This window comes from Perognathus longimembris, chromosome 13 (genome assembly GCF_023159225.1).
Source record: "Perognathus longimembris pacificus isolate PPM17 chromosome 13, ASM2315922v1, whole genome shotgun sequence".
NCBI classification, from domain to species: domain Eukaryota; kingdom Metazoa; phylum Chordata; class Mammalia; order Rodentia; family Heteromyidae; genus Perognathus; species Perognathus longimembris.
In genome coordinates this window covers 62,832,198-62,855,432 of record NC_063173.1, presented here as the reverse complement: position 1 = coordinate 62,855,432, position 23,235 = coordinate 62,832,198, and the positions used below count along the sequence as shown (strand labels likewise).

The following is a 23,235-nucleotide window of genomic DNA, read 5'->3' as shown; positions in this document are numbered from 1 at the left end:
GGATAGCGCCCAGGACTATAGTTCTGAGATCTGAGGATCATAGTTCAAAGTGAACCAGGGCAAGAAAGCCTGTGAGACTCCTATCTCCAATTAACCACTAAAAAGAAGCCAGAGTGGCACTGTGGCACTTTTGTGGTAAAACGCTAGCCCTGAGCAAAAAGAGCTCAGGGACAGCACCCAAACCCTCAGTTCAAGCTCTAGGACCCACATAAAACCAACCAACCAAATAAAAACCCTGCACGAAACAGGACCAACAGGGGTGGGTGCCGGTGGCCCACGCTGTTCAAGGCTTGGGGCTCAGGTGCTGGGGCTGCTTCTGCTGAGCCCCGCGAGGCTGCTTTGCTGTGGGCCCGTGTCAGGCAGGGCTGAGGGCAGGGGAATCCCGGGGCACTGTGGCTTGTGAGGAACAGGTGCTTCCGGGACCAAACCCAAAGCCAGGAGGAGGCGGGGCTGTGTGTGTTCTGCAGGCCCCTCTCCTTGTGGGTGGCTTGCCCCCCAGCGGGACCTGACAACACACCGGCTTTCCAGCCCTGCCCCCCCAGGCCTCCTCCCCACCCCCCAGGCCTCCCCCTCACCCACTCACAGATGCTCACACTAGATGTGCCAGTTGACATCCAGTCTGCCCACAACTGTGCCTTCCGGCAGTGTCTTCTCTCACACGACCTTGGAACAGGTTATTAGGGAGTGAGCTTATTATTGACTGTGCCTGCTTTGTCTTTTATAGCTTTTTTGTTTTTTTCCCAGAGCTGAGGACCGAACTCGGGGCCTTGCGCTCGCCAGGCAGGCGCTCTTCCCCTGAGCCAGATCCCCAGCCCCCTGCCTGGTTTGTTACTTCTGCATAGTGTGAGTCACATTTAACAAAAACAACAACTCAGAAACAAAAGTGGTAAACATTTCCTTAGAGGACTTTATTTTTATATGGACCACTTAAATTAGAAGGCTGAAAGGTAAAAATATATTTTACAATCAAGGAAAAATCTGGACATGGCTGCCTCCATGAAACCAGAGACACAAAGTTCTGAGAGTCGGCCCTGTTCCCACCACCCAGCACGCCCAGAGGACACGGCCGCCATGCGCCCCCCAGCCCACGGCCCTCACCAGACTCTTCACTCGGGGCGACAGAAGCCCACAGACATCGGACACCTCAGACTCTAACCAGCCAGCAACTGCCATGGAAACGCACCAGCCCCGACAGTGCAGACCCCTGCCCTCCATGGAAGAGGCTGACGGCGGCTCCCCTCCAACGTCCCACGCAGCTTTGTTAATGACGGCATCTTCCAACGTGGGCAGGAGAGGGCCGGCCCAGGGCGGGGAGCCGTCTGCGCCTGCCCCAGTCTGCTGGGGTCTCTGCCTTCCAGGTGTGACCATCTTTCATCCAAACCAGACACAGGACGGGAGCTGGCAAGCACCTCCCACCTCCCTTCCCAGGCCAGGCCAGGACAACACAAAACAAAGAAGAGTCTCACTGAATTAAAGGCCTTATAAAATGTGATCTTTCTCAATCTTAAAAAAATAAAGTGTTCATGAAAAAGGGAAGAGACTGTGGTAAGTTCCATCTGAAGTCTACCCTAAAGCAATCACTGTCTCATGCGGTGCCCACAGTGCTCCTTGGGGGTGCTCTCTCCGGGATGCTCCTCAGAACCAGGCTGAGACACGCGCAGGCACCCAGCGACATTAAGGCAGAGGCTGGCATTGCAGCCACACCAGGAACCTGGGGCTCCCTGCTGCGTCCGCCGGCGGCACTGCATGGACTGCCTGGAGAGGCCCGCCTCGCCGGACACGTCATCCGCTCCCAGCGGCCGGTGCTCGAGTGAGCACTCCAACTGACTTAACTCACATGGGTGTCTTTCCACTACCCACAGGGAAAGCAAAGCGCTCGGTACCACCACCCACACTCCTTCAGGGTTACAAAAATAAATATTTATGAATAATATATTTGACAAAAAAGCACCTCCACAGGTGGCTGAAAGCAGTATTTTCCAGCTGACATTAAAACCTGCCCTATGTTTTTAGGCGGGGAAAAGACTGGAATTCCAGTACTAACTTCCTCACTCTCATTCTTCCACAAGGTCCACACTGCTGGATTTCCCGGCCTGCTGATCAGTCCGCTTTGTCTCCAAAGGCTGGGATCAAACACTCAGAAGAACAAGAAGCAACTGCAATTTAATGAGGAACTACAACACAAACATGCATCAATGCTTGCCAGATTTTCCCTGGTGTGCGTATGTAATGCATCACTTGAGAAAGCTCTCAAGGTTCTGAGTCTCACAATGAGGTGTCTCCTGCGTTGTCCCTATACCTTGAGTGGGCAGCCAAGACATGGGTCCAAAGGGCTGATGCAGTGGCCAGGGTGTGGTGACCTGCAGTGAACGGGGGTCAGGGCGTGGGCACCTCTAGCCTCTGGAAAGTCTGAAGTGTGAGCCTGTGCTGGTTTCGGTCATCCAGACTGAGCTACATGTACGTGGCGGACAGCATCTCCTTACAGGGTCAGTAGTAGCTACAATGCCTGAACACTTTTAGGAAGCAAGGTGCTGCATCTGTCCCTTTGCCAGACTCCAGGCACTGTACCAAGAAGCCCTCCAGCTAACTCCAGAGAGATGGGAGGAAACAGCAGGAAGACAGGCAGCAGCCAGGTGGGGAAACAGGGGGCTCCTGCCCCAGGCTCCCTTCTCACGGCAGGTCTGGACTCATTCTGCATCATGGAAACTATGGCTGAGGCCTGGCTGACAGGGACAAGGTGAGCTGGGCAGGTAGGCCTGCTAGCCGTGGCTGGAAAGCACAGCTCCCTGGCCCAGAACCCAGTGAGGAAGTAGTCTATGTTCACAGAGAACACTAGGAAGGACATGAGCTCTCCACACAACCCACAAGTCAGTAAACAAACTCTGAGCGCCTTAGCCAGGTCTGTCCCAATTTGTTGAAATAACCCATGCCATTCAACCCAAAAGGACACTCTGTAACTTCTAACACCCTGGCAGAGGAAGCTGCTTTCCAACAGTGTGGAGAGGGGAGACACAGGTCCCCATGCAGCAGGAGCACAGGCCTGCAGTGATATGGCAGTGCCTCCATCACCCACCCAAGACGAGGGGGCCGCCTCACCCCACCAGTGGTCAAGACGAGGGGGGCCGCCTCACCCCACCAGTGGCCAAGACGAGGGGGGCCGCCTCACCCACCAGTGGTCAAGACGAGGGGGGCCGCCTCACCCCACCAGTGGTCAAGAGGAGGGGGGCCGCCTCACCCACCAGTGGTCAAGACGAGGGGGGCCGCCTCACCCACCAGTGGTCAAGACGAGGGGGGCCGCCTCACCCACCAGTGGTCAAGACGAGGGGGGCCGCCTCACCCCACCAGTGGCCAAGAGGACTGCTAGGAAGGGAAAACCCACATGCATCCCAAAACAGGGGAGGGGCGGCACAGATGTCCAAGGAAGGAGTACATAGGTGGTCTTTCATAGGAATCTTGGGGAGCTGACCCGGAGCCCTGGGATGGCAGGTCCAAAGGGCCGGTGGTGGGAGGCGTAGACAGAGGCAGGCCTAGGACTCCTCGCCCATCTGTAGCAGGGAGTTGATAGCAGCGCCCTTGTTCCCTCTCTGGGCTTCCAGCACAGAGCGGATCACCTCCTTGTCCATGTTGGGAAACATGTCCTGGATGGCCTTCAGGTCCTCCTCGTTACAGCGGGGCTGGGCGGTCACTGCTGGCGGGGGCATGGCCACGGGCACCATGCCAGGGCTGCACACCGCAGGCATTCCTGGAAACCCAAGATTGATTGTAAAAACAGCAGCGGGGGTGGTAACTCTGACGAAGGGAGGAGCACACCACCTGGCCGCCTGGAGAACACCCATCGTGTAGGCGCACCACGAAGCCAGGTGCTGGGAGGCCGCTGCAGGGGGTCGGGCCTCCTCCTGACACCATTCTCCAGGCACCCTTTCCAGCTCTTTCCAACCTCACCCCACGCAACTACCTGGTACAGGCCCTGGGATGAGAACGCAGTGACCACAGCTGATCCCTCAGAGCCGGGGACACACCCTGGACCTGAGCTGTCTCTGAAACTGGCCAGCCAGCGCAGGCTCATTCATCCCACACTTCAAAGCTAGAGTCTAACATCTTCAGACATTCCAGAACATACTGCCGCAGCAAAGCAAGGGTGCCACTACCACTATGGGCACACACACTGGTAAGAAGAAACCACAGCAAGGGCTCAGGCGGGCTGCACACTGACCTGCACAATAAATACAATACACATAGAAATAAATAAATAAATAGATAGATAAATACCACAACAAACTGCTCACAAAATCGCCAACAAGCCAGGCAGCACCAGTCTCCTTGGTGGGTCAAGAGCCACATGAGCGTGAATGGCCACAGGGCCCACAGGCCCAGCACGCGGGCCAGTGCAACAGGAACTCCCAGCAGAGCTCTGCACCGTGGGAGATGGGGACACACAGAGAGACACAGAACACACAAGCGACCAAGGAGGATTCTGACCACGCATGCACACACCCCTCAGCACCCAGAGAGAGCACAGGAAGTAAACCGTGAGCAACCAATAATCACACAATTCCTACTTAAATTCCTCCCTAAAAACATTCAGACACTACTTCCTGAAATTCATAAAGAGCACTCCAAATAAATGCGGCTCGGAGGGTTTCTCTCCTAAATCCAAGGGACACCATCGTCAAGGCCAGCCTAAAGTGAAATGGGAAAAAAAGGACCCAAAAGCCACTGGCACGGGGCGGATGGGTTGCAGCCAGCACCTCCCGTCCAGCTGCCTCCCTATGGGGAAGGGCTCACAAAAGCCACCAGCGCACAGTCCTCCTCCTCTGGCACCCATGCGCCCTGGCTGCCCTGAATCAGCTGTCACCGCACAGGAAGGGCACGTCACCACACTCCATGAGGCTAGGTCTTTCAGCAATGAAGAGAGGGACCACACTGTGGCCATGTGGTGTGGCTTCCTTTCACAGAGGACCACAGATAACATGCCGCTGGCCTAGGTCCTCAGAGCAGCAGCCTGTCCCCAGGTGGACATAGCGCCCACACACGAAAGCATCTACCCCAGCAGCTACTGCGTGAGGAGTGTTCACCTGTAGCCAGCCTATGCAGGTCCCTACAACCTGCCACACTCAGACTGCTTGCACAAACAAGGGCAGAGTGATGTGGCCCCCACTGCTTGGATTTACAATGACCTCACAGCAACTGCCCAGCACACACTCACATACACACAATGTGTGACTCTAACAGCTGAAGACCACGAAGCTGTTCCTGCACAGGAGACATGGCGCAGAGCAAAGTCCCGACACAGAACAAAGTCCACAAAGCATGCACGGGGCCACCCGGTGCTTCCTGAGCCCGGACTGTGTGGAGCTGAAAGGAATAAAGCTCATGATCATGTTACATTTCAGAGCTTTCAATCCAGTGGACTCACACACAGAGGAGCAAAAAGGAACGAGTGGGGCTGAGAATGTGGCTTAGCAATAGAGCGCCTGCCTAGCATGCACGAAGCCCTGGGTTCGATTCCTTAGCACCACATAAAACAGAAAAAGCTGGAAGTGACACTGTGGCTCAAGTAGTAGAGTGCTAGCCTTGAGCAAAAAGAAGCCAGGGGCAGTGCTCAGGCCCTGAGTTCAAGCCCCAGGACTGGCAAAAAAAAAAAGGAATGAGTTCTAAGCAAAGTTTGGAAAGTTAATTTAAAAAAAAAAAAAGCTTAAGAGACTAATAAAAACCTAGTGTTGCTTTCAATTATACCACTTCCATAGTTTAAAAGAGTGACATTTAGCCAGACGTGCCAATGGCTATCCATGCAGACCTCCTCCCCATGGATGCTGGTCACAGTGTAGAGGTCAGGGATGAAGGACTGGCCCTACTTTCCGCCTGTGAAAACATGACAGTTTGAGAGCCATCAGCCACAGGACATGAGCAACTGACTTCTGGGCAGAGGACAGCAGCTCTGTCCACTTGCCTAGCACAGATCACTGTACAAAGGCCTGTGGGTGGATGTTGTCCTGGGAAGTGGTCGAGTCCTCACATAGAAAACCCGCACCAGGAGCCGGGGGCAAGGGGAGATGGGGAGGAAAGGGGAGACTGGGCACCAGAGCCACAATCTTCAAAGGTTCTAGCAAATTCTCCTTTTCTCTCTTTGGAAATTTTTCTGTAAGTAGAGACTATTTCAAAACTTAATAATGTATGTCAAAAGAAAAGTTCAAAGTCTCCGTTTTTAAAGAAATCTTTCCTAAGACTCATATTCTAGGACAAACTTTAAAAGCATTTAGAAAATTAAGGACAGCAACCAGAAACAGGTCACAAGCTCTGTCTCTATGTGGAAGCTGACTATTAACCAAATTTTTTTGGTGTTCACAACTGAAGTGAACAGAACTGCGTACCCCAACAGGATAGGCTCAAATCCTGACCTCAGAGCCAGATCTGGGGGGGGGGGGGTGAGGGTGAGGGTGTGTGTGTGTGTGTATGTGTGTGTGTGTGTGTGTGTATGTGCGCGTGCCAAAACTGGGGCTTGAACTCAGGGCCTGGGCTCTATCCCTTAGCTTTTTCACTCACGGTTAGTCTTCTACCTGTTAGCCACAGCACCGCTTCCAGATGCCTTTACAGAAGCTGGGTGTTTGTGGAGACACTTATGCTAGGACAAGGCCATGCTGGAGCAGGGTGGGCCCTTGTCTCAGGACAGGAGAGGACAAAGACACACAAAAAAGGGGGATGACCCTATGGAAACAGAAACAAAGACTGGGGCAGTGTGGCCACAAGCCAAGAAATGCTAAAGGCTCCAGAATCAGAAGAGGCAAGAAGGATCACAACCCAGAGTTTCTGGAGGAACCACAGCATGGACACTTAATTTGGGCTTGGTCTCAGCAACCGAAGAATGCATTTCTGCTGATGTAAGCACCTGTCTATGGTCTTTTGTTCCGGCACTGCTGAGATACCATGATGCCGCTTCTTCCTTCAGGCCTCCACCTCAGGATAACCTACCAAACACCACATGACATGCTGAACACTGGCACTCTCAAGAGGACAACAAGGCTGTCCCAGAAGAAAACCCAGAAAACCACAGAGCTGTTCTCCAGGGACCCAGCCCCATCTGAATTCAAGAGCCTATCACTCCACCTGACAGGTCATAAACTTCTACTGGGGCATCAGGAGAGCACTATGCCCCTACTGGGGCCTCTCTCCACTGAGTAAGATCTTCTCCGGCACTCTGGATGGTCACACTGCTTTATGGTTCATAGGTCACCATGCCCTTCTCCATGAACTGGCCTTTTCTTGACCACAGACCACAGGGTCCAGACCCCAGGGGTCTGGTGATTTCCCAGTACTTCCCTCAGTGTAGTGCTACCATTGATGGCAGGCAGCTCCACAGACAGAAGACTACACATGGTAGGGCCTGAAGCAAGCTCCACTCACTCCAGTCCAGATCCTGACTTGCAGGCAGGGCCTCAGGGTGGAGGCACCAGATGATGAGCCTCCCCACTCCAAGCACCCATATTGGTAGGCCACCCAAAGTATCTGCCCTTCCCAGGCCTGGGAGGCACCAACACTCAGCAACTGTAGCCGGGGGGGCCACCGCTTATGACCACATACAACCCCTGCCCCCCAGATCTGCCCTCCCCAAGCCTGGGAGGCACCGACACTCAGCAACTGTAGCCGGGGGGGAGGGGGCACCGCTTATGACCACATACAACCCCTGCCCCCCAGATCTGCCCTCCCCAAGCCTGGGAGGCACCGACACTCAGCAACTGTAGCCGGGGGGGGGGGCACCGCTTATGACCACATACAACCCCTGCCCCCCAGATCTGCCCTCCCCAAGCCTGGGAGGCACCGACACTCAGCAACTGTAGCCGGGGGGGCCACCGCTTATGACCACATACAACCCCTGCTCCACAGATCTGGTCACTGCCCTGGCCTTTCTCCCCTTGGGGCATCAGAACCACCATGCTGAGGGGGACTCCAAGCTCCCTAGACCATGACAGAGAACTGTGGGTGACTGTAGACCTGCCCTGGCATCTACAGTCAAGGCCAATTTTCAGCTGGCTAATGCCTGAAAATACAACTACTTCAACCCATCTTATATGTGCCAACAATTAGGTATATGCATGAAAAACCAAAATGCAACAACTCTGCTTTTAGAAGAACCTTCCTGGGGGGTCAGATCCTTACAATTCTGCACTAGCCCAAGCCCCACAAGAATGCTGCATCCCCCTGCCGCCTTGGCGGGGCAGCACGCACCTGCGATGGGCACATAGCCGACGCCCTGCTGGTACACGGTTGGCATCAGGACCACAGGCTGGGGCGGCATCATCATGGCAGCTGGCAGGGACTGAAACACACAGAAGACAAGGACCCGCCACACGTCACAACCACATGACTCCTCGTCTCACCACACTGCCCCGGCCCGAGCCCAGACCCGAGGCAGTCCCCGGCACGGATCTGGTGGCTGCACCATCACACCACCCATATAGCCCCATACACCACCACCCCTCAGCTGGAAAACCCGAGTTGAAAGGTGGTGCGGAGAGGACCACAGCGACTGAAACGTGAGCACGAGCATGGAACTTAAGAACAGCGGCTCACGCCGAGAACCTCAGCTACAGGGGTGGGCCCTAACCATGAGGAGGAGGGAATCACTGTGAGAGGCCAATATTGGTAGGCAAAAAGTCAGTGAGATCCCATCTTAACAAGGAAGCCAGGGGTGGGGGTTTCTGCTCATTAATTCCAGCTACACAAAAGGCACAAGTAAGAGGATCCTAGCTCCAGGCTGGCCCTAGGAAAACATATGAGCCTCTTACCTGAAAAATAACTACGTAAAAAAGATGTACATTTAAAGTATACACTCTAAGGTCTATTCTAGGAGAAAATTGACTGGACATCGATGTTTCTTATAATAGTTTTAGATTTTAGTTCAAAGAATTTTTATTTGCAGACAAAGTAGCTGAGTCTGACAGCAGTTCTGGCTGCGCAGGAATGTCTGTCTGTTAAGGACAGGCAGTAATCCTTGGGGTGAAAACACAGATGCCCAGGACTTGCTCTGAACACTCGGCACAGAGAACAGGGAGGGATGGACTTGCAAAGGGCTCACCCCAAGAGGGGCTCAGCACACGCCCTCCATGCCCAGAGGATGACTTTTTTTTCTTTTTGCATACATTAGAGGATTTCATTGTGACATTTCTGCTCATGTTTACAATGTATTTCAAGTCAATCTCATCCTTTCACTCTCTTATCCTCTTCTCCACTTCATAAACCAATTTTAACACATTTCATGCTTCTATTTTTATACCTGCAAACAATCTACTTCAACCATAATCATCAGAGGCTTACATTCTTTAGTACTACAAGAAAAATCCCTGGCTACATAGAAAGATGATAGGAGTCCTGTCCCCAGTTGTGCCTCCCAATGACCTCCCCAAGAGCCCCAGAGCTGCAAGCCGCTCTGAAGACGGGTGGGTGGGAAGCAGACACCTGACACTAGGGCCCACTGCCTGGTGCAGCCAGGCTAATGTCAACAACCTTGAAGGCAGTAGGCCCCAAAGTTATGACCAGTGTCACCTCATGTCCAATCACTGCCTCAGGGGGCCCCAGAGCTTGGGTCACACAGTAACTGCTCTGCCTGCATCCCAGGCCCTGGCCAGCTGCCGGGTCACTGCCCTTTCCCAGCTCAAGCCCAAGGGCAGAGCCTGACAGTAGAGGAGCACCTTCCATGGAGGCCGGTGCCAGGGCAGGGCCTGCCCACCTTCCAGACAAATGGCAAGGGCTGGCACTCACCGTGTAGGACATGACCAGGTTGATCATGCCCTCCTTGTCATCACCCTGCCTCCCACTCAGGCTGTACCACTCATCCTCCACCTGGCCCTGCTTCAGAGACTCAGGGATGGTGATGTGGGTCCAGGCGATACGGTCGTCCATGGAGAAGGCTCGCTGGGAGGAAGAGGAAAGGAACAGTCACAGCCTGCAGTGTCCTGTCACAGTGATGTGCTCTGTGTCCCACCACCGCCTCAGCAGTACAGGTGCTCTCCTGTACTACTGCCAGCCTCCCTCAAGGAGCTCCCATGAAACCAAGGCCCCGGAGCATGTTGGTAGTCTACAAGAAACGGCCTCCTCCCACTGCGAACCCTCTGCAGTCACCACCGGAGACTGGTGGGCTGGGCCTGAGCACAGGAAAGAGAGAACTTCTGATGCTGCTGTCCTCACTTGCCCCTGCTCCAGCAATGTCCGCTTGCCCGCTGCTCCCTCCAGTCCTCACAGACACACTCCCGAGCCACCAGACTCCATCTCCTCAAGTACTAAGCACAGAAGGCACAAGATGAGAAGGAAGGAAACACAGGGAGCAGAGCCACCACAGCCCCAACATCCTCCTGTATGCTCCTATTCTCCCCCAAGGGCCACAGAAGGAAAGGGGAAGGGGGACAGCAAGAGGGAAATGGTGAGAAAGAGGCAAGGGAATGAGGGTAAGGCAAAGTTGTGTCCTCCTGGCCAGGGTGCTTAAGATCCTATCTGGCCCTGATGACCTTCTTCCTCCCAGCTCGCACTCAGGCCTCAAAAGACATGCGATGCCCAAACCCAGCTTCCCAAGAGCCTCCTAGCCTCCTGACCATCCAACAGCCCCTCAGAAATGCTTCCCAGCCACTGCTGATAAGCAGGGCACTGCTGGTAGGCCTGTGGCTCATGCTAGCAAGAACACTGTTCTCACCAATCCGACTTGCTTGAAATTGAACCTATCCATGAACAGCAGCCAGGGGCACATCCATTCTCTAGGCACAGAGTTCTCAGATTTTGTGTCACCTGTGATGCTTCCAAATGGAGGCTGTCAGAACTGAGAGCAAGGGGGGAGTGGCCCTGGATCACACAACCAGAACTAAACAAGGTGGGGGGAGGGGCGCTCACATAACCAGTACCATGCAAAGCACAAGCAGGTCCAAGCCCAGCAAGCGGCCTCCTACTACTGTCTACTACTGTCAGGTGGGGTCCGCTGAGCTCACACACAGCCTCCAAGACACTGAAGTGTCCCTCACCTCATCAAAGATCTCAAGGTAGAAGGAGTCCACGCCAGGGGGCACTGTGCACTGGATGACTTTGTTCCAGCGAGGGTTCTTGGCACCATTGTGGGCTGTGGGCGTCTCGTACACTGCGTAACCTAGGCGCAGGCGGCAATAGGGGTCCATACGAGTCATGCCATAATTCTTCGCCAACTTTGCCTGAAATAAAGAGACCAACGAGGTGCCTACCACCAGAGGGAAGGCCGAGCACTCACCAAAGCTGCCTGTCTCCTTGAGCCATTCACTGCCATTTCCCAGGGCGTGAATCAGTCACTGTGCTCCAGGACGAGGGAACCAGAATCACTGGTAGACCACACAGCTCTGGGAGGCAGTGCCAGACCCACCTTGACAGTGCACAGCTGAGACAAAGCACTTCAGTGTGGCAGTGCACTTCGTTTTCACACAGTTGTCAGCATGAAGTTGTTGGGGTATGCGAGTGGGTAGGACCACGGCCCACCTGGCCAGTGCTGCGCACTTGGCCCTGGGCAGTGCCAGTATCCTCAGCAGCCACAAGAGCCACGGAACCCATCCTTACGTAGGAACAAGGCCCAGCATGGAGTTCACGCCCACCAACACTCATTGCAATTATTTTAGGCAGATCCCTGGGAAATCAGGACTATATTTCACACATTCCTTTTTAGCATGAGACATTCTGGGCAAAACTAGAATCATTCGGGCTGGGAATATGGCCTAGTGGCAAGAGTGCTTGCCTCGTATACATGAAGCCCTGGGTTCGATTCCCCAGCACCACGTATATAGAAAATGGCCAGAGGTGGCACTGTGACTCAAGTGGCAGAGTGCTAGCCTTGAGCAAAAAGAAGCCAGGGACAGTGCTCAGGCTCCGAGTTCAGCCCCAGGACTGGCCCAAAAAAAAAAAAAAAACCTGGAATCATTCATCCGCATGGGGAAACTTGCTGTACTAGATGAAATGCACACTCGCTGCCTGAGCAAAGGCTGCCTCCGCTCCTCCCAGCCATGCCCACCCCCACAGGAAAGGGAGTCTGACCCTCACCTGCACCACAGTGATGCTGAGGCGGCCCACAGTCCCCACTGCCCCTCCGTACTGCAGCTGCTGGGCTGCCTGGGCATCCAGCTGGATCTGCTGCTGCTGCTGTGTGGGAGTGATGCGGAGAAAGTCCTGGGGGAGCTCGCCGATGTACACCTTCAGGCAGGGAGCGGAGACAGGGTAAGTGCCAGAGCAGAGACTCGGCAAGAGCTAAGTAACCCATGGCACCCCCAGCACACCTAAGACCAGTGCCTGCCAGAGCCCAGTCACCCTTCCCTCCTTCCACCCCACCCCCAGGTCCTCACCAGGACCAGACCAGTCTGCCTCTCCAAAAATCAGAAAGGCCAGGAGACACGGAATTCTGTCCCCACATAGGAACTTTCTCACTCGCGGTGTTCAAAGGCAAACCAGAGTCCTGGAAAGCTTAGCACACTAAAACCCATGACCATCCCTCAGAAAGGCTTGCTACGGTGGTTTGTCAGGGCCCATCATCCATCCATGTTTCTTTGGACCACAACTGTGAACTGCAAATCACTGGGTCAAATGGGTAAATGAGACCAGAACCCTGAATCTAAAGTTATCGGTATGAAACTGTAACCCCTCTGTACAGCACTTTGACAATAAAGAAATGAAAAAAAACTTATCTGGCAAGTACTCTGTCCTGGTAATCTTCAAAATGCAGCTCAAGCCCAAGAGTGCCTCAGAAGAATGTAAGAAGCAAACAGATTCAAAGAACTTCATTGGTCCTTTTTTGCCTCCCACCTAACCCAGCCTGTCCAACCTTGAGGGAGTACAGAGGGACACCTAAAAGGCTGGGCCCAGAACTGGAGACAGACAGTCCTCAGAGCAAGCCCCAGAGCAGGAATCTTGTGAGATTCCTCAAAGATTCTGAGAAAAGCTTAAAAAAAAAAAAACAGAAAGTGACCAAAGCCAAGGGTATGCCAAGACTCCTAGTGGTGACTCTAGCCAAAGCTCCTGTCCCAGACCAGCAGCACACACCAGGGAGTGTGACCACACAGACGGGCAGAGCCCACACCAGGGAGTGTGACCACACAGACGGACAGAGCCCACACCAGGGAGTGTGACCACACAGACGGGCAGAGCCCACACCAGGGAGTGTGACCACACAGATGGGCAGAGCCCACACCAGGGAGTGTGACCACACAGACAGACAGAGCCCACACAAGGGAGTGTGACCACACAGACGGGCAGAGCCCACACCAGGGAGTGTGACCACACAGACGGGCAGAGCCCACACCAGGGAGTGTGACCACACAGATGGGCAGAGCCCACACCAGGGAGTGTGACCACACAGACAGACAGAGCCCACACCAGGGAGTGTGACCACACAGACGGACAGAGCCCACACCAGGGAGTGTGACCACACAGACGGGCAGAGCCCACACCAGGGAGTGTGACCACACAGACAGAGCCCACACCAGGGAGTGTGACCACACAGACGGGCAGAGCCCACACCAGGGAGTGTGACCACACAGACAGACAGCCCACACCAGGGAGTGTGACCACACAGACGGACAGAGCCCACACCAGGGAGTGTGACCACACAGACGGGCAGAGCCCACACCAGGGAGTGTGACCACACAGACAGAGCCCACACCAGGGAGTGTGACCACACAGACGGGCAGAGCCCACACCAGGGAGTGTGACCACACAGACAGGCAGAGCCCACACCAGGGAGTGTGACCACACAGATGGGCAGAGCCCACACCAGGGAGTGTGACCACACAGACAGACAGCCCACACCAGGGAGTGTGACCACACAGACGGGCAGAGCCCACACCAGGGAGTGTGACCACACAGATGGGCACAGCCCACACCAGGGAGTGTGACTACACAGACAGGCAGAGCCCACACCAGGGAGACAGGCAGAGCCCACACCAGGGAGTGTGACCACACAGGCGGGCAGAGCCCACACCAGGGAGTGTGACCACACAGACAGACAGAGCCCACACCAGGGAGTGTGACCACACAGATGGGCACAGCCCACACCAGGGAGTGTGACTACACAGACAGGCAGAGCCCACACCAGGGAGACAGGCAGAGCCCACACCAGGGAGTGTGACCACACAGACGGGCAGAGCCCACACCAGGGAGTGTGACCACACAGACGGGCAGAGCCCACACCAGGGAGTGTGACCACACAGATGGGCAGAGCCCAACAGGGAGTGCACTTACACATACAGGTGCCAAATCATGGTACCCAATAGCTTTGGGGCAAAGCAGCCCTACTGGAAACAGCACACTTGTCTGGGAACCAAGGCTGGAGGGCCAAGGACTCAAGGGTCAATTAAGGACTCCCTGAGAATGAGCAACTGCCTGCAGCTCCCAGGAGGCTGGCCCAAAAGGAGGTACCTGGAGGGCTGCTCTTTGTGTCAAGTACAGGACTAGGAGATCATGTATAGGACAGGACATGTTCACACCAGAAACAGCTGATTAACTCTGCCTGTCCAAAACACCCCAGCAGGAGTGTCTGGCTGCTGCAGGCCTGGCCACGCCACCTGCAGCATGTTCACGCGTACCTACCTTTACACCTTGAGGGAAACTCGGCGGCATGGATGTGAGCTGTGGAAGGGCCCTGACTGAAAGCTGCGGCAGGAACACGCAAGTGCCTAGGTGCTGTGATCCCTAGCCGCCTCCACTTACTCCCCTAGGCTTCTGATGGAAGCCAGGCAGGCTTCCAGAAAGCTCTACAGGTTGTTTGGCTCCCAACATGCCTAGGAGGCTCCTGTCCCCAGGCACTACTCAGTCGTGCTTTCAAGGCTCCTCTCCATCTTGCCACCTGTGCATCTGGTTCTGAGAACATTCACACCCCTCACACCTCTGAGGCGTCTCACAGGCAGAAGCTGGGAGGGGTCCAGCCCTCACTTACAGATGCCTCTGGGAAAAGTGCAGCTGTGAGGCTGCAGTTGCCAGGCTAGGGCCCAGCAGCCTCGGGGCAAGTACCTCCTCAGCGGTGTCACACAGGCTGCCTGTCCACGTGAGGAGCCTTGGGAAGGGGCTGACACAAGATGCCAAATGCCAGCTCCTGCATCACATGAGAAAACACCGGGATCCCTCCTAACGGGTACTGGCCTCACATGGGCCTCACATGGGTCTGCAGTGCTCACACACCACCAGAGACATTCTCATGTCAACAAGGTCTTAGGGTTAACACACAAATCACATTCTCACTCATTTAACCAAGAAACAAATACCTGCACCCGACATGCCACGCACGACAGCTCTGGGGGTACAGAGGAGAACCTCCTAGGGCACACTCAGCGGTTTCTCAGTGAGGGTTCAGAGGCTGCTGTAGCTGTGGGCTCAGGAAAGACTGATGGAGGAAGCCATGGCTGATCTTTGCCCCTGTGAGAATACAGCCTCTAGGCAACAGGCTTACAGTTCAGAGAATGGACGCCACTTTTTAATGGGGGCAAATTCTATCAGAAGATCAAACGTGTTATATATCAACAAGAATTTAGCCATAAGGCTACAAATAGGAAAGTCTAACAATGTGAGCTAAAGAATGACTAAGGAGGAAACCACACAACTGTGGAGAAGGCCAGCTCACACTTCCTTGGACATATGACAGGCCCGCACCCAAGCCAGGGATACGCTACAACACCCAACCCGTGTGCTGTCACATCCCTCAAAAGGACACCTGGGAGATGGCCCCAGGTGGGAGGAGCAAATGCAAGGGAGGAGGGTGAAACAGGAGGAACAAGCAAAAATCTGGAGCTAGCAGCCAGCTGTGACAAAATGAGAGATACGGGGGAAAGGAGTTCTTTGGCAGCTTTTTCTTAAATATAGAATTATTCTCAGATCAGTAGGAGAAAAAATTTCACTCTAACTTAAAGGGCAGAGGAAGCCGATACAGCCAGAAGCAAACCATAACAAACTTGTTATGCAACCAACACACAGTTTCAGCAGGAGGAAAAAGACAAGTCTGCCTGCTGTTGCAAGTCCCAGAAGATTTCTCAACTTGAGACTCAATTTGTCCAAATGAGGACACGTTTCTACACTTCAAAAGCAAACACTGTTAACAAAATAAAATAATGCCTCACAAGCCACAGCAGAATACCGGTTAGGACGCCTTCCTATGATGTCAGTGACAGCATCTGAAAAGGTCACTGATGATCAACAGGTATTTTTAAAATTCAATGCTAATTCTAAAATATTTGTTTTTGTCATAATGAAAGAAATGTTGGGCTCTGTGAAGAAAACATTCTTTATCATGGATCAAAAACAGGAACCAGGGGCTGGGAATATGGCCTAGTGGCAAGAGTGCTTGCCTTATATACATGAAGCCCTGGGTTTGATTCCCCAGCACCACATATATAGAAAACGGTCAGAAATGGCGCTGTGGCTCAAGTGGCAGAGTGCTAGCCTTGAGCAAAAAGAAGCCAGGGACAGTGCTCAGGCCCTGAGTCCAAAAAAAAAAAAAAACCAGGAACCTAGCTGGGCACCAGTAGCTCACACCTGTAATTCTAGCTATTCAAGAGGCTGAGATCTAAGGATCGTAGCTCAGTCATCCTGGGCAGGAAGGTCCATGAGGGTCTTATCCCCAACTTACTACCCAAAAGCCAGAAGTGGAGCTATGGCTCAAGTGGTAGAATGCTAACTTTGAGCACAAAAGTTCAGGGTCAGTGTCCAGGCCCTGAGTTCAAGCCCAAAGACACTTACACACACATACAAAACCAGGTGAATAAAAAGAAAATAAAAATCTTGATAAGAGATACATAGGAATGTTTCTTAAGAGTTCTGCTTGAAGATGAACTTGGCCAATACCAGCAAAAGATTTATGCACTTGTTAAAGCCCAACAATTCCATTTCCAGGCACCACCACTCTTGTAGAAACACCCAGAAGTAGCCAAGCACAGTGGCTCCTATCTATAATCCCAGCTACTTCAGAAGACTCCATCTCAATTAATAAAAAGTTGGGCAAGGTTGCATGTGCCATCATTCCAGCTATGCAGGAATCTTAAGAGGATCTCAGTCCAGGCTGGCCACAGGCAAAAAGTGAGGCCCTATCCGGATCTCAGTCCAGGCTGGCCACAGGCAAAAAGTGAGGCCCTATCCAGAAAACACCTAAAGCAAAGGGATAGGCAATGTGGTTCAAAGTGGTAGAGTATTTGCCTAGCCAGTACAAGGTCCCCTGAGCTCAAACCCCAAACACACGCGCACACACGCACACACACACACGCACGCACACACGCATGCACGCCAGGCACATATAATCCTAGTTATTCAGGAGGCTGAGATCTGGTTCAGAGCCAGACCAGGAAGCAAAAGTCCAGGAGCCTCTCATTTCCAATTAACCACTAAGAACCCAGATGTGGAGCTGTGGTGATAGAATGCTATCCTTAAGGGAAAAAACTAAGGGACTATGCCCAGTCAGTCCGTGAGCACTGGCACTCAAAGGTATGTGAGGTAAGAATACTTGTGGCCTCACTGCCTGGGAAGAGGAACAGCCACCAAGCAGCTCCTGCTCCCCCAGGCAGGTACAACTGCATGACACAGACCCATGAAGCCCTGAAAAGGATAAGACACAAGGATGCTCCCAGGACCCTCAACCAGGGCAAGGGCCAAGGAGGCAGGGGACTCAGCCTGGCACTGGACTACACCTAAGAGCAAGCACAGGAGGGAGAGATATCGCAGGATCCCAATCTTGGACATGCTTAGAAGGCAGAGTCTGCAGGACTTCCTAATGGGGGTGAGGGACCAACATGGTCATCAGAAGGCTTTTGGCCTGTGAAACATGAAGGAAGGACTTGTCTGTGTGTCTGGAACATTCCACAGAAAGGGAAGGTGCTGCTGGATGAGTCTAGAACAAAGAAAAGAGATAGGAGGGGATGGTCACTATTGCTGTGGCAATGTAAAGCTGTGGCACCAATGACAGTCCAGAGGGGAAAAGAGAGAAGCCAGCGGAGCAGCAGCAGGTGGCTGAGCAGAGACAGGGCCTGCTGCATGGGTGCCAGGGCCAGAGCTCACCGGCATCACTGCAGAGTTGCTGCTACCTCCACAACAACCCTTCCCTGCCTCCAGGGGTTCCCGGCATACATGTATCTTCCCTGCACACAGCAACACTGCACAGCTGTCATCAAAGCCAAAACTGGTACAGAAACCTAGCCATAGGGACAGCCACAATCTGTGAGAAATGAAAATAATTCATAAAGACCCAGAAGCACAACCGGTTCATGGTATTTTCCATGGGCCAGGCCTGGGGCAATCACTTTCTACACATAAATTTAGCCCATCCTCAACGTGAGCCCCAAGGATGGCTTTACGAACTGTGACAGCCCCAAAACTAGAGAGCTATCACTACACTTGAAGTCTCACATAATGTACACCAGAAACTGAAGTGGAAGCAAAGTAATGACATTGGAGACACGCCAGAAAAGGGTTCCAAAGGCAGGAGGAAAATGGCAGGGCAGACCTTCAGTGGACAGAGAAACAGATGCCAAACAAAATTCCATACACGGCCCCGACAGCCCTCAGGAGCTTCAGTAAGGCATGTGCAATGAAGAACTGAGTGTGTGAAGCACCAAGAGTCTTAACAGAAGAACTTAAGTGGACCTGAGACATGGAAGAGTAACACAGGAAAGCAAATCCAAGCAAGCACTGACTGCACAGAAACAACACTGATCCTTGTAGAAGCCTCCAAAGGAGGCAGGAGCTCCCATACCCGGTGATACCCAGCAGGAAGATGTGACCCAAAGGTCTCCAGGCTTGCATTACCCAGCGAGACAAGTCCAGTGACTTCCTTCAGATCTTCATAATGCCAAATTTAAACAAAAGAAAAAGAATACACCAAGCATTTCCCAAACCAGTAGAAAATACTCTAACACAAACTGAGTTTCTTAAATCTATGTTTAATAAATTCAAAAGGCAAGAGAAAAAAAATAGGAAAATAAAAGCACACAAATGATAAACACATATATGTGACTATAACTACAAAAAGGGGCAAACTAACGTTTCAGTAGTAAAAGAACAAAAACTAGAACTTCTTAGATTTTTTTTTTTTTTTGCCAGTTCTGGGGCTTGGACTCAGGGCCTGAGCACTGCCCCTGGCTTCTTTTTGCTCAAGGCTAGCACTCTACCTCGAGCCACTTCTGGCTTTTTCTGTTTATGTGGTGCTGAGGAATCGAACCCAGGGCTAGGATCCTGCATGCTAGGCAAGCATTCTAACACTAAGCCACATTCTCAGCCCCTTGACTTTTTTTTTTTTAATGTAGTTACAAGCTGTTGATGATGGATCTTAAACACAAATGTTAAGCAAAATGTAAAGAGAAATCACCACCAGATAAACACTCTAAAAGGAAGATAGAGAAACGATAATAGTATCTGACAAAGTAAAAAGTGGGAGGCCCATGAGGTAACCATTTGGTGGCCAGTCTTATTTACAGGAAGGTGCAGCAATGCTAAGCTTGTATGCACAACACACAAGTAGCGTGGCCTCAGAATCCAGCACAGACCTTCACAGACTGACTCCAGCCCAGGGGCCAGCTGGTGGGCAACCCATCTGCCTGTGAACATATCAGCAGGCCCAGGGCTGAGATGGGGCTGACTCACATGGAAGGTCCACAAGGGCACTCCAAAAGAGAAAGCCAACAACAAAAGAAAATCAACTCTTACTGTTTAGTAAAGAGCATGTATGTTACTCTACCTTACAAAGTGTGAGTCAGGACCAGCAAACAGCTCTGCTGATGGCAGGAAAGCCTATCTTCACCCACGGTCTCAGCAAATTACCCTTTGCCATCCCACCTGCCCAACTCCACAGAACACACATTTATGAAGGAGGCCAGCTGGAAAAGCTGCCCTGCCCTTGACACAGACTTTAGCCACAGGACAATCTCCTGCATGTGTCTATTTCCAAGTTTCCCCAGAGAAGCAGGGGCTCTGAGTCACGTACCATAGGAATCCAATAGGTGCTTTTTTTTTTTTTTTTTTTTGGCCAGTCTTGGGCCTTGGACTCAGGGCCTGAGCACTGTCCCTGGCTTCTTCCCGCTCAAGGCTAGCACTCTGCCACTTGAGCCACAGCGCCGCTTCTGGCCGTTTTCTGTATATGTGGTGCTGGGGAATCGAACCTAGGGCCTCGTGTATCCGAGGCAGGCACTCTTGCCACTAGGCTATATCCCCAGCCCCCAATAGGTGCTTTTTAAAAAAAAATCAGTGAACTAGATAGGAAAGGGTGGTACTGTTTATCTCAGTGCTGCCACAGTCCCATGAATGGAACAGAAAAAGCAAGAATACAGTACTTCTTATCACACTCTAGCAAAATTAAGAGTTCTACTATACCCTAACAAATTGGCCAAAAAAAGTTTTTGCAAGTTTTGGTGAGCTTAGAGGGCTATGGGCGGATCCATCTGGGTGAAGCAGCTAGTGGAATAACTAGAAACTGAAGTGGGTGTGCAAAAAACATCAAAACCTGTCCTGACCACAGAAAGCCAAGGGCCATAAGAAATGTATGCATTGCCTTATGTATGAAACTGTAACCCCTCTTCTGTACATCACTTTGACAAATAAATAAATAATCTTTAAAAAAGAAAGCCCAAGACGAGATCCAGCTGCACAAAGCCCGAGGCCCTTCTATCTGTAAGACACACCCACCGCAGCCCAAGGAGTCTTCCTTCCTCTCCGCCTCACCGCCCATCCCACATTCTCATTCCCTTCCAAGTCTGTTTGAATGCTCTGCCTCAACGAGATTTAGCCAACCCAGGCAACACTCCCACAGCACCCAATCCTTGAATGAAGACCACAGACCTGATAGTGACTGTCACTGTGAGCACATCTGAGTTGTCACGTGCAGCCCTTGGTACCCTGTGCTATACACCTGTGGTTTACTGTGTCACAGCTGCTGACCTATCATGGTCATTCACCCTCATGAACGGCCACGTCACACAGAGCCCAAGCAGAACTGGAGGTCTGGTCCCTGATGACACAGCCTTAGAGCCCAGGCCCAAGGCTACTGTACTGAGCATACTCCTGAAAACCCTTGTCTGCCTAGAATGTAGGTGGGCGACTATGTGATCCCTACACCTCAGATCCTACCAGTCCGAATATCACCTGACACTCCCAATAACTCATCGCAGCGGGAAGGTTATTCCGGCTCTGCATAGGCACAGCACCAGTTTCTCTCAGCAACAGGAAAGGCTTAGCTTAGTGGATTGCTCAATTCACGCCAAACACTTAGCTCACTATGGTGTGAGTTTAAACTCGGTCTCATACCACAGTGGTTCCAGATTAGAAAGGCGGGGGACAGGTAGGGGGATGAATTCCTAGGCCACCCAGCTGGGTGGGAGGGGGCTATCCTGCCTGGGCACTGCTTTGTGGAGGACATGTCACAGGAAAGTGGTCTCCCTGTTCTCTGGGGTGGAGTGGAGATGGAGAGGGGCACCCCAGGCGCTGGAGGCAGCATAGGCTCTGGGGAGCCCACACCGAGTGTATCCGGACGCGGCCGTGTGGGCTTCACATTCAGGGTAGGTCTACGCGGAGGGGTCCTGTCGGGTGGGGGGAGGTGTGGAGTGAGGGGCCCGGCCCAGCCGACGAGTTCTCGGCTCCCACCCCCGGCTACGAGGCCAACGGGCTGTGGCGAGCGAGGCGGGGGGGGGGGGGCGGCTAACCGGGCGGCGTCGGGAGGGAGAGGGAGGGAGTCTCATCTCGGGGCCGAGTTTGGGGTCCACTCGGGGCCTCGCCGCCGCTCCGCCGGGGGAGCCTCGGCCTGCGGGACCCGACGCTGGGCGCCCCGACCTTCCGCGCCGCCCGGGGCCAAGTGGGTCCCGCCTCCCCGCAGCCCCGCCCCGGCCCCGGCCCCCGCCGCGGACGCCCGGCCCCCGCCGCGGACGCTCAACCCGGCCCCGGCCCCCGCCGCGGACGCCCAACCCGGCCCCGGCCCCGGCCCCGGCCCCGGCCCCGGCCCCCGCCGCGGACGCCCAACCCGGCCCCGGCCCCCGCCGCGGACGCCCAACCCGGCCCCGGCCCCCGCCGCGGACGCCCAACCCGGCCCCGGCCCCCGCCGCGGACGCCCAACCCGGCCCCGGCCCCCGCCGCGGACGCTCAACCCGGCCCCGGCCCCGGCCCCGGCCCCGGCCCCCGCCGCGGACGCCCAACCCGGCCCCGGCCCCCGCCGCGGACGCTCAACCCGGCCCCGGCCCCCGCCGCGGACGCTCAACCCGGCCCCGGCCCCGGCCCCGGCCCCGGCCCCCGCCGCGGACGCCCGGGCGCGGCCCGCAGGGCTGAGGGGTCGGCGCCGGCCGGCCCGCCCGCCCCGAAGGCCTCACCGGGCCGCGCTGCGTGCTGACGGTGGTCGCCATGGTGCCGCGGCGGCTCCCGGGCCTCGCCGACCCCTCCGCGCCCCGCCGGAAGAGCTCTTCCGCCCCCGCCGGAGCTGCCGCGCCGACGTCGGTCTCCGGGAAGCTGCGCCGCCTCGGTCAGCTGACAGCCGCCCCGGTCCGCCCCGGCGCATGCGCGCCACCCGCCTCCGCCCGTCTCGCGCACGCGCGCTCCGGGCTCCCGGGGCGGGGCCAGGACCCTCGGCGGGCGCCTGCGCCGTCGCACTCTTCAGGACCCGGGCGTTTCGGCGAGGCGGCGCCGGGCCCGGTGTCTGCGCGTGCGCAGACGCGCCGCGGCCAGGAGCCCGGGCTGGGCCGCGGAGCCCGGCCGGCCGGAGCGCTGCAGCCCCGCGGGCAGCGCAGCGGGAGGCGGGAGGCGGCGGCGCGGCGGCGGGCTCGGCCAGCACGCCCCCAGCCCTGGGTTCGACTCCTCAGCCTCATCCACAGAAGGAGCGCGAGTGGCGCCCAGACGGGGCCCAGGGCCGCCCTGGAGCAGAAGAAGGAAGCCGGGGGACGGCGCCCCGGGCCGGAGCTCGAGCCCCAGCACCGGCGGGAAGGAGACAGGTGGGGGCGGGCCGGAGCTCCCCGCGGCCCCGAGGCCTGGGGTTCGGACTGAAGGCCGGGGGAGCTGGACGGCACCCCGTGCCCCTGCCCCGTCCCCTCCCCTATCCATCCCCGTCCCTCCCACCCCGCCCTCTGCCCCCTTCCCTGCCCCTCCCCATCCCCCGTCCCCTCCCCTACTCCTGTCCCTCCCCTGCCCCGCCCCTGCCTCACCCCCTGTTCCCCCCCCACCCTGCCCCTCTCCTGCCCCACCCTCTGCCCCCTCCACTGCCCCATCCCCTGCCCCTCTCCTCCCCTGTCCCTCCCCGGC

At 54.9% G+C, this 23,235-nt stretch overlaps 1 protein-coding gene across 1 annotated transcript; it reads right to left on the bottom strand.

Annotated features, from left to right (window-relative positions):
• Nucleotides 1-884: 884 nt before the first annotated feature.
• LOC125361370 (toll interacting protein) lies at nucleotides 885-22,464 on the bottom strand. Its single transcript, XM_048359804.1, has 6 exons — nucleotides 22,314-22,464; nucleotides 12,040-12,189; nucleotides 11,004-11,186; nucleotides 9,757-9,909; nucleotides 8,224-8,314; nucleotides 885-3,742 (listed from the first exon to the last, which is right to left on the bottom strand). Exons 1-6 carry the CDS (start codon nucleotides 22,344-22,346, stop codon nucleotides 3,528-3,530), a joined length of 825 nt encoding a protein of 274 aa, XP_048215761.1. The 5' UTR covers nucleotides 22,347-22,464; the 3' UTR covers nucleotides 885-3,527.
• Nucleotides 22,465-23,235: the final 771 nt, after the last annotated feature.

Excerpts from the sequence above, each read along its gene's own strand:
- LOC125361370 (XM_048359804.1), bottom strand. The coding sequence starts at position 22,346 with ATGGCGACCACCGTCAGCACGCAGCGCGGCCCG. Across the intron at positions 12,190-22,313 it reads TCAGCACGCAGCGCGGCCCG|GTGTACATCGGCGAGCTCCC; the intron begins GTGAGGCCTTCG and ends CCCTGCCTGAAG. Across the intron at positions 11,187-12,039 it reads TCAGCATCACTGTGGTGCAG|GCAAAGTTGGCGAAGAATTA; the intron begins GTGAGGGTCAGA and ends TCTTTATTTCAG.